At 43.5% G+C, this 16,037-nt stretch overlaps 1 protein-coding gene across 1 annotated transcript in view; it reads right to left on the reverse strand.

The window, feature by feature from the left end:
- The window catches only part of PREP (prolyl endopeptidase), a 113,626-nt gene extending 105,131 nt beyond the window's left edge, over positions 1–8,495 (reverse strand). The window contains exons 1-2 of the mRNA XM_033103218.1: positions 8,138–8,495; positions 2,631–2,705 (exon numbers count right to left, since the gene is read on the reverse strand). Of these exons, the coding sequence (XP_032959109.1) occupies positions 2,631–2,705; positions 8,138–8,182 (120 nt within the window). The 5' untranslated portion in view covers positions 8,183–8,495. The remainder of the gene's footprint in view (positions 1–2,630; positions 2,706–8,137) is intronic.
- Positions 8,496–16,037: the final 7,542 nt, after the last annotated feature.

A 16,037-nucleotide genomic window follows, 5' to 3' on the forward strand; every position in this document is an offset into this window, starting at 1 on the left:
CCGTGGCTAGGCTAGGAGAAGAGGCTAGCAGAGAAGAAAAGAGAGAAAAGGGGAGCTAGCAAGAAGATGGTGGCTGAGCCTGCAAGCGGCGCAGTGAGGGTTGGGAATTGTGTTGCTCCCTGTTCCTGTGTCTCCAACCCAGCCGCCAGCGAGAGTATAGTGGTATGACTCCCCTACCTATGGCTCCGTGGGTGTTCCTTTTTGGCCTCACCATGTCCTGCGTTCTTGTGTGGGGGGCGGGACCGGAGACCCCGCAGGCCGCCCCGCACGACACTTGGCGTAGTCAGCAGGATCCCCTGCACTACACCTGGCCTCACACTTAACTAGCCGAGTGACCCTGGACATGTTACTTAATCATTCAGTAATGTAATTTCTTTACCTGTAAGATGGAGAAAATAAAAAGTCTCTATTAGGGTTTCAGAATTAAATGAGATAGGGTATGAGAGGCTACCAGTAAAGCCGTAAGCATCCAATAAATGCATACCACAAAAATAAGTGTATACTCATTAGCTTCTATCAAACGTTGACTGTAAAATCACTAATTAATAGCAAAGTCTCATCTATTAATAAATGGCTTGTCAACCACAGGATGAGCCATTATCAATTAAGGAACAGCAAAGCGTGTGTTCATTAGCACAAAAACCGAAACTGGGCCATTCTGATATTGCTGAATCACTCAAATGACCATCAAAGGCTGAAGATATCCAGGTTGTATCCATACCTCAAAGTAACCATCACAGACGCAGTCCCTGAGGGCAGTTTTCCAAGAGACACACTTCCTGGTGGTTTCCATCCATCACAGGTTATGCAGCTGCCTATGATTCTCCACTCCCAGGCCTAATCCCTATCTTAACTCAGCCCAACGCTGGATGATCAAGGTCATCTGTGGTAGAATCAAGGCGAGGAGGCAGCTCCACACCTGCTCCCTGCTTCACTTAGCTTTACCTGCAGAGCGAGAGCCTTCACCTGCTCCTAAAAATACTCACCCATTTCTTATTTGGGAATCTCTAGTCATCCACCTCTATGACCCAGTGCTTCGTGGAAGAAAAATGACAACCCAAATACTGATCATTCCCATCCAGGAAAGAGAGAAGAAGGATTACAGATAGAAGTAAAAACCATTAGAAAATATCAAAATGGTGGTATGCTTACTTCAAGGACAAAGGAGAGGGAAGAAGTTGTAAGAATTAATGCAGTGAGCAGCTATGTCTCAGCTTCTCCTGTATCTTGTGGTCCCTTGCTACCATATATTCAAGGAAGAAAGAAATGCTAGAAAGAACTCGTGAGGGAGGTGTAAAAGAAGTAGACAAGATAGTGCGTGGGAACGAAGGAAGAAGAGAAAGATGGTGTGGGATTTACTTGAGCGGAAGCAACCTCTTCCGGCCTCTATTTTCTCCTCTTCCATAGATTCTCATGCACAGCTAACCTCACGCCTTTCCTCATTAAGCTCTTTCCCAACGATATGAAGGTGATGGAATTTGTAACCCCAGACTAGGGAGGGCAGGGATGGGCAAGGGGAAAATCCCAGTCCCACCGCCAGCTCCATATCAAGAGTGAGTGCCTTCCTGGAAAATCAGAATTGCCTTGGAAATTTGGGCTCAGTTCTCCAGACAACACTGGTATATACGGTGGCAAGGGACCATAGATATAGGAGGGACTAAGACAGAGGCTTGCCTAGAAAACCACCCAGAGTGTATTTAACTTTTTTTTTTTTTTTAAATGGGAACTGTAATCTGGGCTTCTAAAAAAGCTCAATCTTCTGGGATAGTGAGCATATTAGAAACTGTATACATATTCTTATGTACTAAGTAATATGTAAATACGGTTATACGTGTAAATAAGAGTCAAGGAACTTGAAGTGGAGAAACACAATTCCCTCACCTAAGCAAACTTAATTAACCACACACAGTATATATAATAAATGAAGAGTCCCAAATGACAAGTGGACACTCCACAGAGGAAAAACTGTGAGATATAGCACTTAGGAGTAGCTTCAGCTTCATTAATGAAATGAGACTTCAACTCAAAATACCACTTTCTTCAAGAGAACAGGAAAGCTTTATGTTTTTAGACAGCAGAAATTCTGCCCTCCACACCTTTACTTCTATAAAACATAAGAGGATACTTACTAGATTACTTATAATTTTGTTCTTGTTTTATTGTTGTTGCATTAAAATCAATAAGTAATCTAAGACCAACATTTAGTTTTCAAGATCTGATTTTTTTCAATGTATAAGATTTTCTTTCCTTTGGAAAAAATGTATTAGGCAATTATTTTTCTCTCAGTTTTCATTCTTTTTTTTTTTTTGGTAAAAATCAGTTTTCTTTCTTTCTAATATTTTCATTTTTCATTTCAAATAGTTGGTTTGTCAGTGTCACTAGAAACCATAAACATTATTCAAAACACTTACTTGATCTTCTCTGGGACTGAAAATGTTTTCATCTTTTTCCTATGAATCATTTGAAAGTGGTGGTACTAACAGCTAGAGTTGTGGTACTAACAGGTAGAGTCACCATCCCCCAGCAGAAAACACAAGAAGATACCAAGTAGGAAAAGCCATGATTACCAATGTCTATGGTTTGGTGCTAGATACTAAGGCCGCCTATCTTTCATTTTAAGCCCCAATTACCTTTGTCTGCTCGCTGTCTGGGTCTTCAAGCCAAGCATAAGGGTCAGAGATTTTATGTCCATGATATTCCTGTACCTGCAAAAGACAAAATGTGGTATTAGATAATTAATGTCTAACCCCAATCAGTATTTTCTAAATGTGATGGAGAAATGGGAAAGGGACAGACAAAAATACCCCAATTGGCTCACTGGCCATGTCTCTGCCCAAATTACCACATGAACCAGTTGTTGGCAGGTTCTCAAAGGTGTCAACTACCCTTCCTGAAAAGAAATGTTTTAGCTGGAGAGGGAAGAAAGATGAAAGGTCAGAATAGGAAACAGCTCTGGCTGTACAACACAAAACAAAGGCCTGACGCTGAGCTAAAGAAACTTGAAAATGTGTTGTCAGTGGCACAGCACAGAATTACACAATGCAGCAGGGATGCAAGAAGGGCACGTTTGTGAGGGAACCACCACACACGTGCTTCTTTTCCGGTTCTTCCTAAGCTTACTAATGATTAGAAAATCTCCCTACATCACAGAATATGATCAGTTTTGCCTTTAAGTCTAATCTGCCAAAAAGCAAGTTACTAATGTGTAGTTACAATGATTCTAATTGACATCTGCTGAAAAAGCTGATTTAAATGCAATGAAAGGACATTTCTAAACTGGAGCTTTTTTGTGTATGGTTATGAAATGCTTTCTTTCACGGTTTATAAAAGGAGGCGCAAAGGCATGCCTCACTGAGACTACCCTGATAGAAATAAAATTGCTTAGTGTAAGCAGGGCCTGGCTGAGGGGAAGCCTTCAGAGGCTCCCATAGGGGATGATCGTCAGACCAACCAGGTTGCTTCTGAAAAGCCCCGATTCCTGGGCCTGGTTTTGGAGACTGCCCAGAGTCTGGAAGAGCAATCGGGAATCACCACTCCCCAGGTGATTATACCTGAAGACATTTTCCAAAGGTAAAAATCGTTACAAAGCCTTTCCATTTCATACCATCATGATTAATCTAGTTAACTGAAACCATGTTGACAATGTCTTTCCAATCAAGTCTCTGCTAACAACTCCAACACTCCCGTAAGGCTCCTCATGTAAGGTTTTTGGGAAGATGACTTTGCCTTCTGTATCCTTGCTCTGTTCTCTAATACCAGAAGGTAAGTACTACTCCCTAAGGAAAGCAAACACTCCCCTGGAAAAGAAAACCCTGCAGTTTCTACTGCTGGGCAAAGTTCCAGTGTGGCTGCTGCCAATTGAGACGGATCTCGCTGAGCCTAAAACCCCAGGCTTTCCCCCAAGTGTCTGCATCTGTCCTCATGTGGTGTAGGGAGAGCGAGGACACCTGGCGAAATGCAAACCTGGAAGAATGGGCAGTGAGGGCGGAACACTCAGGAACTGGCCTCATTAAACAAGTGACTGATAAGTACAAGAGACATAAACCCAGACTAAAACCTCTCTTGATGAGTCCTCACACAATTACCAATTTTTAGGGGGGAAAAAATACCAATTTTCAATGCTTGCCTAAAGCCTCACTAAATTTTAGCTGATTGTCACCACTGAATGAAGGCGTACCTTCTTCTCATCCGCAAGTCTTTCACATTTTGCACACCTTGAGGTGGTTATAAAATATGCTTAAAATAACAACCCTCTTTTCCCTAACAATAAGAAACCAGGCAAAGGATCCTGTAAAGGATCTTACAACTCAACATTTTTAGCAGTGATGGCAGGAACAAGACTGAGCAGCAGGCCCAGAGCCACACCAAGTTCAAGACCAGAGCTGGGACTACAATTCTGCCAAGTCTTCCCCCAAATATTCCTCAGAGGGGACAGGGCAGACACTTAAAAATGTTCCTCAATTATGATATTACTAAAACTCAGACACAGTCAAAGCCTTAACTTTTCATAAGGAAGCGGAAAAGATTAACTGGAAACCATGTTAGTTTTATGAGTAAGTGAAGGTGCTGCCAAGTGCTAGACCCAAAGCAATGAACCTTTTACTGAATATATACCCTGTTGTGCTCAATGTTTAAAAAAAAACAAACACACACACACACACAAAAACACCTTGTAGGAGGGTGGATGATATTCCTATTTTACAGATTACAGAATGCAATTCAGACAGGTTAGTAAGAGTAAAGGCCAGAGATGTGCTGTTTACTCAGAGATCACGGTGAGTTAACTACAGTGCCATAGATTTCAGCCACACTATCTCATTTGGTTCTCACTGTGAGGTTATTACTAATTCATTTTCCTAGATGAGGAAACTGAAGCTGGAGAGAGCTAAAGCAACTGACAAAAGTCAGGTGGCTAATAAGGTAGGGCTGTGACCCACTTCAAATGAACCCCAAAGCCTGTGGACTGAACCCCCTGCTAATGAGCTGGGCCAGAGGTAAACTGGCAGGTGCACAGTGGGACCCTAACTCAGAACCAAGTGTGAGGACAACCAAGTGTGTCCTAACCTTGCTGCCTCCTGAATGGTGTTTACCAGAGGAAACAGACCCATCTTTCCACAACCAGCGTTACCATCTAAATCAGACTGAAGTCAGTTATTGAGCAGACATTTGTAATCAGGATAAGGAACCTCCAAGACAATCTCACAGACAATTCCAGGAGCCAAGTGCCTCCTCCCATCTCCCACCCCTTTTCTCTTACAAGACCATATCCTACAAATGAGGTGGTCTCCCAGCCACATCCCCTGAATTCAAGTTATGCATTAACTAATTCTCCCATCTGATTTAAGTTTGCAAATCATTCCTCATTTCCCCAAGAGGCTTTAAAAATAGAGCCCTGAAAAGCCACTGTTACTATTCAATATTTTACTTGTGTGGTTCAACAACTCACCAGCTGCCTTCGTACACATAGCAAACAGAGCCCATAAAACCTGGCCCCACTTTTTTTTTTTTTTTTTTCTTTTCAAACCCCATCCAAGCTTATCCATCCATGGATCCTCTGGTCACAATGGCCTTCCTGCCATCCTACAAACATATGCAATTCCATGACCATCCAGCCCTACATAACTATGGCTTTATTTTAGTTACCATGTTTCCCCGAAAATTAGACCTAGCCAGACAATCAGCTCTAATGAGTCTTTTGGAGCAAAAATTAATATGAGACCTGGTCTTATTTTAATATAAGAGCAGGTATAGTATATAATATAATATAACATAACATAACATAATATAATATAGGGTCTTATATTAATTTTTGCTCCAAAAGACGCATTAGAGCTGATTGTCTGGCTAGGTCTTAATTTCGGGGAAACATGGTACAGGACCAGGAAAGTCCTTTCTACCTTTTCCAACTGGCCAACCTCCAGGCTCAAATCACATATTATTTCCTCCTCCTGATGGACATTAATCCCATCTTCCTCTGTGTTCCCCACTCACCCAATACACTCTTCTAACCCCTGTAGCAGGCCTGAATTTACCCACAGCAAGACTCTCGGGGGATGGGCAATAGCAAGTGTCATGGTTTCCAAATTTCTGCTCACCAGGGCAGAAATCCACCAAAAAGGGCTGCATGCTCCAACCCCATAGTTCAGCAGGAGGCTGCCCAGTATGTGGTTGAAAGAAGTTCAAGTGAGAGACAGAGAGCTACAGCAATCTCTAGCACCTGCTAGAGATCAATTCATCCTAGAAATCAAGGCTATAATTTGAGCAAATGCTTAAGTCCAGCCTAGGGCTTAGTAATCAGGACTCTGCCACAGGAAAAAGATACCCCACGCACACTTCAGGGCTGGGATGAATACACTTTGGGATCCACAGAGGCTGGACCAGAGCTCCTTTCCCTTAGTCATGAGGCTTAGGGTCATTATGAGTTCTTCGGTGAGAAGAAACTGGAGAGAATTAAAACCCGTGGTACTGTACACCCTTCGATGTAACTGTTCATAATCTTTTCGATGTCTTCGTTAAATCCTCACTTAACCCTTTTGAGAACTGTTAAACATAGATAAATGAACGGCAGGGTTTTGGTAACCCAAATAGGGAAAACTAAGCAAGAAGCAACCCCACCTAAAACCAAAATAAATCTAAAATGCCACTTATCAAACCATATAATGGGTAGTTCTTTATATTTGTATTTATTCTGAAAACTCAAAGATCTTCAAGACACTGCAGGCAGGGTTAGACTGTCTAACCCTGAATGAATGAATGAAAGATGATATTCTTACTGCAGAAGCATGTAAGCCCTGTGGCTAGCCAAGCCAGCCCTACTATTTCACGTATGAGAAAGAAAGCTTTTAACAGGTAAGTGATCTGCCAAAAGGGATCCTGCTAGTGAGTGACAAAACCAGAATTAGCACTCAGGTCTTCTTACTTGGTCTGTCCTCTTTCCACTCCAGCAGGATCACTTTACTCCCAAACACAAAGGAAACAACCCTTTGAACCACAGGACTAGGGCTTCTTGCACTGTAAGAATAAATTTAATAAGCAAGCAGATGAACAAACTGAGAAAACATGGTTACCAGATGGCCACTGGTCAAAGAAACCACGAATGCATCCGTGCCACTTGGAAGTCTTAATTTAAAACAGTATGCCCTTTACTCTAAAGCCTCAGTACCCTTTACCCCAAAGTGAGATGTGCTTTAAAGCACAATCTGGCATAAATTGGGTCCAAGTAAGCAGGAAAAAACATTAGAACTGTATTATACAAAAATAGTTTTATTCTGATTCTATTTTAAGTAATCGGAGAAATTTGGCTATTTCTAAGAGAATCGTGCTCACAACATTTGGATGCACTCCAGTTCTTAAGATGTCAAATTAATTTTTACCCAGAAAAAGGTGTTTGCCCACCTATTCCACCCACTGGATTTCAACAGTTACCCCGAGTTCATGTACAGCTTAGGTAAATTTGGTGGCTAACCCCTCCAGGAGGCAAAATTTAAACTCATCCTGAAAAAAGCCATCCCCTCTCCCTTCTAAAGCCTCCTCTCGCTCCCTCTCAACTCCTTTTCTTGTTTAAGGAACACTTGGATCAATAGTGCCACACTACGTGGGTCACTGCTCGCCGTCCGAGTTACTCTGTCTTGTCATTGCATCCCCAGCGCCCAAAGCTCAGCATCCGGCCTGTGGCAGGGTAGGCGCTCAATACTCGTTTTTAAATCGAATGAATGAACTTCAACTCTACCGATTTTAAATTTGGAAGTTTACAAAGTTTGCTTTGTTTTTAAATTCTACATCATCTACACACAGACACACTTTCGCCTACTCCATATTTACCCAAGAGCCTCCTCCAGTCAAAAAGAGAGAAGTGACACGTCCTACCTGGGCATCTGCCCTTGACCCCATTGATTTTAGCAAGCGGCCAAGCGGCGGCTGACCACAGGCTCCGCCATCGGCAGGCGGACAGTGACAGCCACGCGGGATTCCACCGCCCCGGAGGAGCCCCGCGCCCCCAGCCGGTTTCTCGCAAACAAAGGCCGAGGGGGAGGGGAGAGACGTAGGGGGCGAGGGGCTGCGGGGAGAGGGGCTGCAGGCGGCGGCAGACGCGACACCGGCGGCGGGGAGCCGGGTGGGCGCGGGCAGGGGTACTCACGGAGGTCTCGTCGCGGTACACGTCGGGGTACTGGAAGGACAGCATGGCCGGGGCGAGCAGGGGGCAACGTGGGGCGCGGGCTCCGGGAATGGACGCGAACGATCTGGCCTGGCCGCCGAGGGAGGCTGGGGTGCGGACAGGAGCCGAGCGGGCAGCGGCGGGCAGGGAGCTCCGGGCCAGGGCTCGCACGAGCGGACCAGCGGCGCCGCAGCGAAGACGTGCGGGAAGCAGGAAGCAGCTGTCGGCGAGGCCGGGAGCCCCTCCCCGGCGGGCGGGCCCAGCGGCGGCGGCGGCGGCGGCAGCAAGAAGGAGCTGGTGGCGCCGTGCGTGCGCCGGGAGAGGCGCACAGCTCCCTCTGCAGGACCGCCGGCCGCGCCCGCGATGCCCCGGCGCTCCGATCGCCACGCCGGGCACGCGCCGTACCCACGCCGCACCGCCGCCCGGGGCTACAGCGCCCGGGCCCCAGCGCTGGGGCCACACCCGGCATGGACCCACGCCGGCGGGGCACGCGCCCGACATGCTGGCCCGGGCCACCGCGCCGGGCACACGTCCGGTCAAGCCGGCTGCGGCCATCACGTCTCCTCCCACCCTTCTCAGCGTCCCTCCTCTGCCAGCTTCGCTACTACCGCGCTTGGGGGGCCCTCCCTCAGGGAATGAACAGCGTGGTTTGCTTATGAATCGATTCCCCCATCTTCCGGTTCCTGGGCTGGGGAGAGGTGGCGAAAAGAGACCTTTCCTCTCCCCAGCCTTGAGAGCAGAAGGCCTAATTTCCACTGCCTGCGACTCTGGACTTGGAAAGAATGAAGGATCGTGGTGACTCATGAGGAAGCAAATCTGCCTTCACTCTATCACCCCTGGTGGACACTGGGTGGTTTGGCATCCGGACTGTGGAGATGTTTTGAGATATTTTGAGGGGTTGCTAGGACACTAGATGAGCCTTATCTCAATTGGAGATTTACCAATTGAGAGAGGACCAAGGTGGGAGGACGAAAACCATCCAGGGGCTTTTGTTCATTCTTAGTGGTTCCTTTATTCCTCTCCTACCAACCTGTTGGTTTAGTGAGCACCTACCGTCGTCCATGTGGATTATTAGACTAAGATGCTTGACCTCAAACCCATAACACTTTAATAGTTACATTTCTTCATTCTTGGACTAGCGATAATGTGTTCTGGTCTTGCTTTCTGGCCCATCTGGAAGAAACTGGATCGCCCCAATCATCTTAGCTGTGGCGTGTGCCCAGTAAGTTTTGTACTCCTAGCTTCTTAAAAGTCCTGGATGGAGATCATGGGTGTGACCAGAAAGTCTTTCACATCCTGAATTCCAAGTGGACATGGCAACTACTGTAAACTCATGTCTTCGGTTTCTTTTGTGTTGTTGTTCCAATTCTGTGCCTCACCCATAGTTCAGTGTTTCTGTTCATGGTGGGATGTTTTATAATCATTTTGTGCATCTGTTCCCAGACCCCCCTCCTTGGGCAACCTGAGAAACCCTTACTTCTGGGGAGCTCGCACTATTGATGCCAAACTTAGTGCAAACACACGCAGAGACATAGCACGCTACAGCCCCGCATTCTTGGTCCCAGTCGCCTGGTCCAGGGGCTGCCAGACATTGCCCTATGCTTCTGCCACTTTGGGAGTTCTTTAAGAACAACCAGGAACACGTGATCCAGCAGATCCCCTAACAACAACCATAATAGTTAAATGCTTGTTGAGCACTTCTTATATGCCAGCAAATTATCTTATTGAACTTTATAAGATAAGAACTAATATTATCCCGCTTTTACAGTCGAGGAAAACGGGGGCCGACTTTTGCCCAGGACTTAACAAATAGTAAAACAAAACAAAAAAGGAAAATAGAACTAGAATTCAAACCCAGATCACTGGTGCCGGCACTCATTCTTAACCACTCTGACAATCTGTCTCTTTATAAATAAGTAAGAGTACTCTCCGATCTACAAGGACACCCATTAATAGGTGGAACTTCCCTAGGACTTCATTTTAGCAGGACCTAAGGTAGAAATTATAGGAATGTGTACACAACGGACAAATCAAACCTCAAGTATCATTCTTTGTTCCTCTTCAGGCAGCTATCCGGGTGCCCAGCTCCTCTGGGCCCTCAAAGCCACAGGTTTGTATGTGGCACAGACAGTGCAATGATTTACCAGCAACTGATCGTGGGCAACTGCAGTGAGGTGGAGTGGAAGGAAGACAGGACAGCATCATTCCCCTCCCCTTGGCCAGACTGATGGTAAACTATTAATACTTAGTTTGCCGCACACTTGATAATGTTGTCTGCTTTAATTCTTCCAGCAAAGCCCATTTTACAGACGAGGAAAAGGAATCTCGGCAGCTTTAGAGGAATTTATCCAAAGTCATCACACGGCTCAGACAGAGCCAAAATTAAAATTCACAGTTGACGGCAAAGTCCACGTTCTACCTTCTCCCTAGAAAGTAAAAATATTTGAACCATCTCTGAAATGGAAGTGCTACCTCCAGGATAAACACAAGAGCACCGCTTGACCTCTTACTGCACACTAGTTCAGGGGAATTATAGAAGCAACACTGGGAGAACTCACGCTCTTACCCAGAACAACCCATTCCCACTACTCTAGGCCTTTGGGTAGATGGGGGCTAGCAGAGACATAGAAGGACCGCCAAGGAAGCCTGCAGCCACTCTCCTATTGCCTGACCTCAACTTTGTATCCAATTTTGTACCCAACTGAGTTAACCAGAGTCACACTCCTAAGGAGGCAGGCTAGTGATCCTTTATTGCTGCTTGGCTGTCTCAACACCACCCCAAGTTGTTGTGAAAGCATGCCTCCCAACCACGTGCAAGTATAGCAATCTCTGAGGGAAGACGTCTGGAAAATGCACAAGGATGCTTAGTTAAGGAGTAAGTGGGAACTGAAATGCATTTCACTCCACTTGCCACACTGTGCTGCATTCTGTGCCAAACTGCACTGTGCCCACTGTGCTGGGCATTGGCCCATTCACTTGGAGGAAGGTCTGTCTATAATCTCACAAGCGTCCACTGGCAAGGGGCTGCATCTGCCCAGGGGAGTGCCATCTAGTTAGCACCCCTTAAAGATTGATGCCTTGGGTGCTGCCCAGAGAATCCATCCTTTAATTTGACTCTGGTTTCCAGTAGCGAGCTAACCTATTTATTAATTGGTGAAGTGCAATCTTTTTCAACTACTTTTCCCCAAAGATTTATATTACTTTTTCCAGTGTAAGTTTTAATGAAAATTCCTATACGTTCCTGTACATTTAATATCTGCACGGCATCATGAAGTGTGAAATAGCACCTAAAATAAGAGTGAGGTTCTCTTCATGGCCCCACCAATAACTGTTTCCCTGGCTTTGAACGATTCCTCGCATCATCAGTATTTTTATCTACAACATGAGAGAATTGGATCAGGCGGTTTCAAAGAAGTCTAAGATTCTAATTCTAAGTGAGAACTAAAGTAGAGACGTAGGAGCCACAACTAACTTTGGAATTAAGAATGAAATTGCCTTGGTGGAGTGCCGTTCATACTCGTGAACAGATGGAGGTGAGAGTGGGCAGTTGTTATCAATTGAAAGGGCTTTCTCTGTAGTTTTCTTCTGTTGTCAAACCATCCACGAGGGCAGATTAGGCTTAGAAGCCATTGCTGGCCTATGGTCCATATTAAACTTATAGATCTGACCATTTCAAGAACTGTAGCTGTTCCTTCTTAATACCTCTTTCTCGATATAGACATATGTTTAAAAGGATATGAGGTGTCTGGAATTACAGCTGTGAAATCTAGATTTTCACTTCCGCTTCTCAATTTAATGGCTGACTGAATTAAATACTAGAATGAGAAGATAGGGCTGAATTTAATCCAGATAAAACATTTGGGCAGAGAAAGTATATCAAGAGTACATCTGGAGTATTTTTCTAATTCAGTTTGTGGAACTTCTCTTTACCATTTCTACTGAAAGTTCCCGTGTTAGGGGTGTTTCTAGATCAGGAGACAGGAATAGTTTTCCCCACATGTAAAATGAAATTGTTTTATTTAACTAGAGATGAAAATGATCTATTCATCTGTTTTAAATTAAGAACTGAGAAATTAAAACTGCAGTAAATATAATACATAATAGAAAAATGTGTCAGTTCAAAATTACTGGCTATAAAAGTCGAGAGGAGATTAGGAAGGAATAGAGAGGGGAACAAAATAAGAGAGACAAAGCAAGACGGAGCATCAGCATCCTAGATTTGCTAATATCAAGAAAGGTAAAGATAAGTACGAGAAGATAATATGGAGACAGATAGTAAATATGAAAACACATGCAGACAATCAGAGTCAGACACACAGAGAGATAGTCTTTCATGAAACAATACCTCATCTTATGGCCTTTAGAATATTACTGTTAAAAAACTTAAGTTCTATTGGAACTTTTATAACTGGGATAATCAATGAGGTATCCTCTGGTGTTTTTCTCATTAATTTAAACTAAGCAGCATATCTGACCTGCACACTCATGGTTCTCCACACTCTTCAGAATCCCCACTTTTCTCTGGAGTTACTGAGTAGTAACCAGACTGTTTTTTCATTTACTACTGCTTCTCTCATGCAGTCCTTATAGTTACCATCTTGAATTAGTGAATTCAAGTTCACGGTGCTGGTCTTCTTTGACATTTCTATTTTATCCATTTCACAAAAGACCGCAGTGTAATATTATAGCTTCTAATAAGTAATGTGTGCTGGAAGCAATCATCTTCAGTCCATTACCTTCTGTACTTTTGGAGATTCAGCGTCCTATAAAAATCTCGAGTTTGGTGCCTAGTTAGTTTAGGGATTGCCCCAAACCCTAGGACAATCTGAGATCTCAAAACCCTCTTTTGCTGATAGCTCAAATTCCATTAAAAAATAGCTGACAGACAGAAAAAGTCGAGAACCATATGATTTCACTGACATGTGGGATATAAAACTGAAAGCAACAAAGGAACAAGACAAACAAACAAAGAAACAAAAACTCATACACACAGACAATAGTTTAGTGATTACCAGAGGGTAAGGGGGGAAAGGGGTCGTGGATGAGGGTAAGGGGGATCAAATATATGGTGATGGAAGGAGAACTGACTCTGGGTGGTGAACACACTTGAATCCTATGTAACTTTACTAACCATTGTTACCCCAATAAACTTTAATAATAATAATAATGATAATAATAATAATAACAAAAGCAGCTGACAGAATTCCTAATGCTATGCTGGCCTTACCATTTTTCTCCTTTTTTTATGGGGGGAAAGGGGCAAGGAGAATCAGTTTATTTTATTTTTTATAAAAGCACTACATATTTGGGCAAGAAGTGGATAGATGGAGCTAAAGAAAGAATTGTCAATGCATTGCTGGGCTTTCAGGAACACCTCCCTCACTCCTTCTACACAGACTGCTGTTAAAAAACATGAGTGAGCAGAAGAATAGAAAGCCATGAAGTCACAAGGGTAAAGAACACCTTGGAGCACCATTTACATTGCATGCTATGTAAGTGGTATCCTCTGGAGTTGTGCAATCTAGTTTCCCTGTACACACTTCAGAAAGATTGTCCTGAAAACAAATGACTATATCTGTGTTGTCTATCACAAGGGGCCATCTTTGAAGGAAAGCAACCTAATGTAGGCCTGGAGATTTTCTACTGATTAAATCAACCACGATTGAACTCACAATCACAGATCATGCAAGCAAATGACACTGGCTTTTAGTCTGTTAGCGTTCAGCGACACTTTCACACTTCTTTGACATCCTCTGTGTTGCAAAGGGCTGTGAGCCTGAAAACTATGTTTCCTAAATGCCCTGTCAGCTGGTTTCTTGGCTAGGTCCTATAATGAAAGAAAACAGAGATTAGAAGGGTGAGAAGGAGAGAGACTACTTTCTGGTTAGGTCCTGGTAATGACAGATACCTGCAGATCACTACAGGCTGGGGCAATAGCAGCACAGTTGGATCCATGGTGGGACCCTTGGGCCCCCAAAGTGTCAGCACCAAATTCAGCAATTTGAAAGAGACTGTGGACCCTCAGGCTCTTGCAGCCTCAGTGGGAGTAAAGGCTGTGAGCTTCCTATGGAATAGTGGCCATAATGAGTGATGCTGATGCTGGTGCAGTATCAGCAGCATTGCACTCATGGAGTCTGGATGACACCACTTATGCTCAGCCTTAGGAGAAAGAGTGGCTTCTGACATTACTAATCTCTAGGTAACATCACCTTTCCTTTTCTAATCTTCCAGACCATCTTATTTCCATAACAAACTTCTTATATTAAATTCCCTCTCTTTGAAATATCCACCATGATTCTTTTATTTTTCCTACCTAGACATGTTTTTAATCATGAATAAGAGTAAGAAAAAATAACAAGCTATATATGTAGACGCTCTGTGGCTTTTAGGTATCGGAAATATCAAATACATAATATAGAATACCAAGATATGAAACGTTACAAGACAAAAATGTCATCCTCTAAACAGCAAGCTGCAAGAAAGTATAAAAATGACCAATTTGATTTGGAAAAAAAACAAAATATAACTTTTACAAATGAAAACTAAATTGATGAAATAAGAAAGTCATAGATAGGTTAAATACCAAATTAGAAAGTTAAAGGGAATTAGTGAACTGAAAGGTAGTTACACTAAATGCAACACAGAGACAAAGAGATGAAAATATGAAAAAAAAAGAAATATTAAATGCGAAAAAGTAGAAAAACATTTGTTCATTTCCATACATTAAGAAAATAAAATTCTGTATCAATTTGTGAAAAAAAAAATTACCTCTGGGGCCCGGCCCGGTGGCTCAGGCGGTTAGAGCTCCATGGTCGTAACTCCGAAGGCTGCCGGTTCGATTCCCACATGGGCCACTGGGCTCTCAACCACAAGGTTGCCAGTTCAATTCCTCGGGTCCCGCAAGGGATGGTGGGCTCTGCCCCCTGCAACTAAGATTGAACACGGCACCTTGAGCTGAGCTACCTCCCGGAAGGCTCAGTTGTTGGTTGGAGTGTGGGCTCTCAACCACAAGGTTGCCAGTTCGATTCCTCGAGTCCCGCAAGGGATGGTGGGCTGCATCCCCTGCAACTAGCAATGGCGACTGGACCTGGAGCTGAGCTGCACCCTCCACAACTAAGACTGAAAGGACAACAACTTGAAGCTGAATCGCACCCTCCACAACTAAGATTGAAAGGACAACAACTTGACTTGGAAAAATGTCCTGGAAGTACACACTGTTCCCCAATAAAGTCCTGTTCCCCTTCCCCGATAAAATCTTTAAAAAAAAAATACCTCAAGGACAAGTAGGAATAGAAGAAAATATCCTTAACTTGATTAAAGTAACTGCGAAAAACAAAAACAAAGACTAAAATCTTAATCTTGCCACAATCATTTTAAATATGGAAACATTAGAAGCATTCCCTGTATAATCTCAAAGAGTAAGTCTGCTACTATCACCACTTCTACTCCATATTGCACTGGGGAATGAGAAAGGAGAAAATAAAACTGTCATTATTTTTATATGATATGATTATTTACTTAGGGAGCAAAACATCTGCCAAAATTATTCAAAATAAGAGTTGATCACTATGACTGGATATATGATCAACATGCATAAGTGAGTTGTATTTCTAGATACATAAACAAACAAGGAGAAAAATTAATTTTTAAAAACCCCTTTACCGTAGCAATAAAAAGTATATAGTATCTCAGAATAAATCGAAAAAGATGTACAAGATTGGACCATAGAAAATTAGAATACTTTCCTGAAAGACATGAAAGAGAACCTAAATGAATGGAGAAATATCCCACGTTCATGGATTGCTATGTTTAATATTGAAAACATGTCAGTTGTCCACATGTTGATTTGTAGGTACAATGCAACCACAATTAAAATCTCAAT

Source organism: Rhinolophus ferrumequinum, chromosome 3 (assembly GCF_004115265.2).
Source record: "Rhinolophus ferrumequinum isolate MPI-CBG mRhiFer1 chromosome 3, mRhiFer1_v1.p, whole genome shotgun sequence".
Taxonomy (NCBI): domain Eukaryota; kingdom Metazoa; phylum Chordata; class Mammalia; order Chiroptera; family Rhinolophidae; genus Rhinolophus; species Rhinolophus ferrumequinum.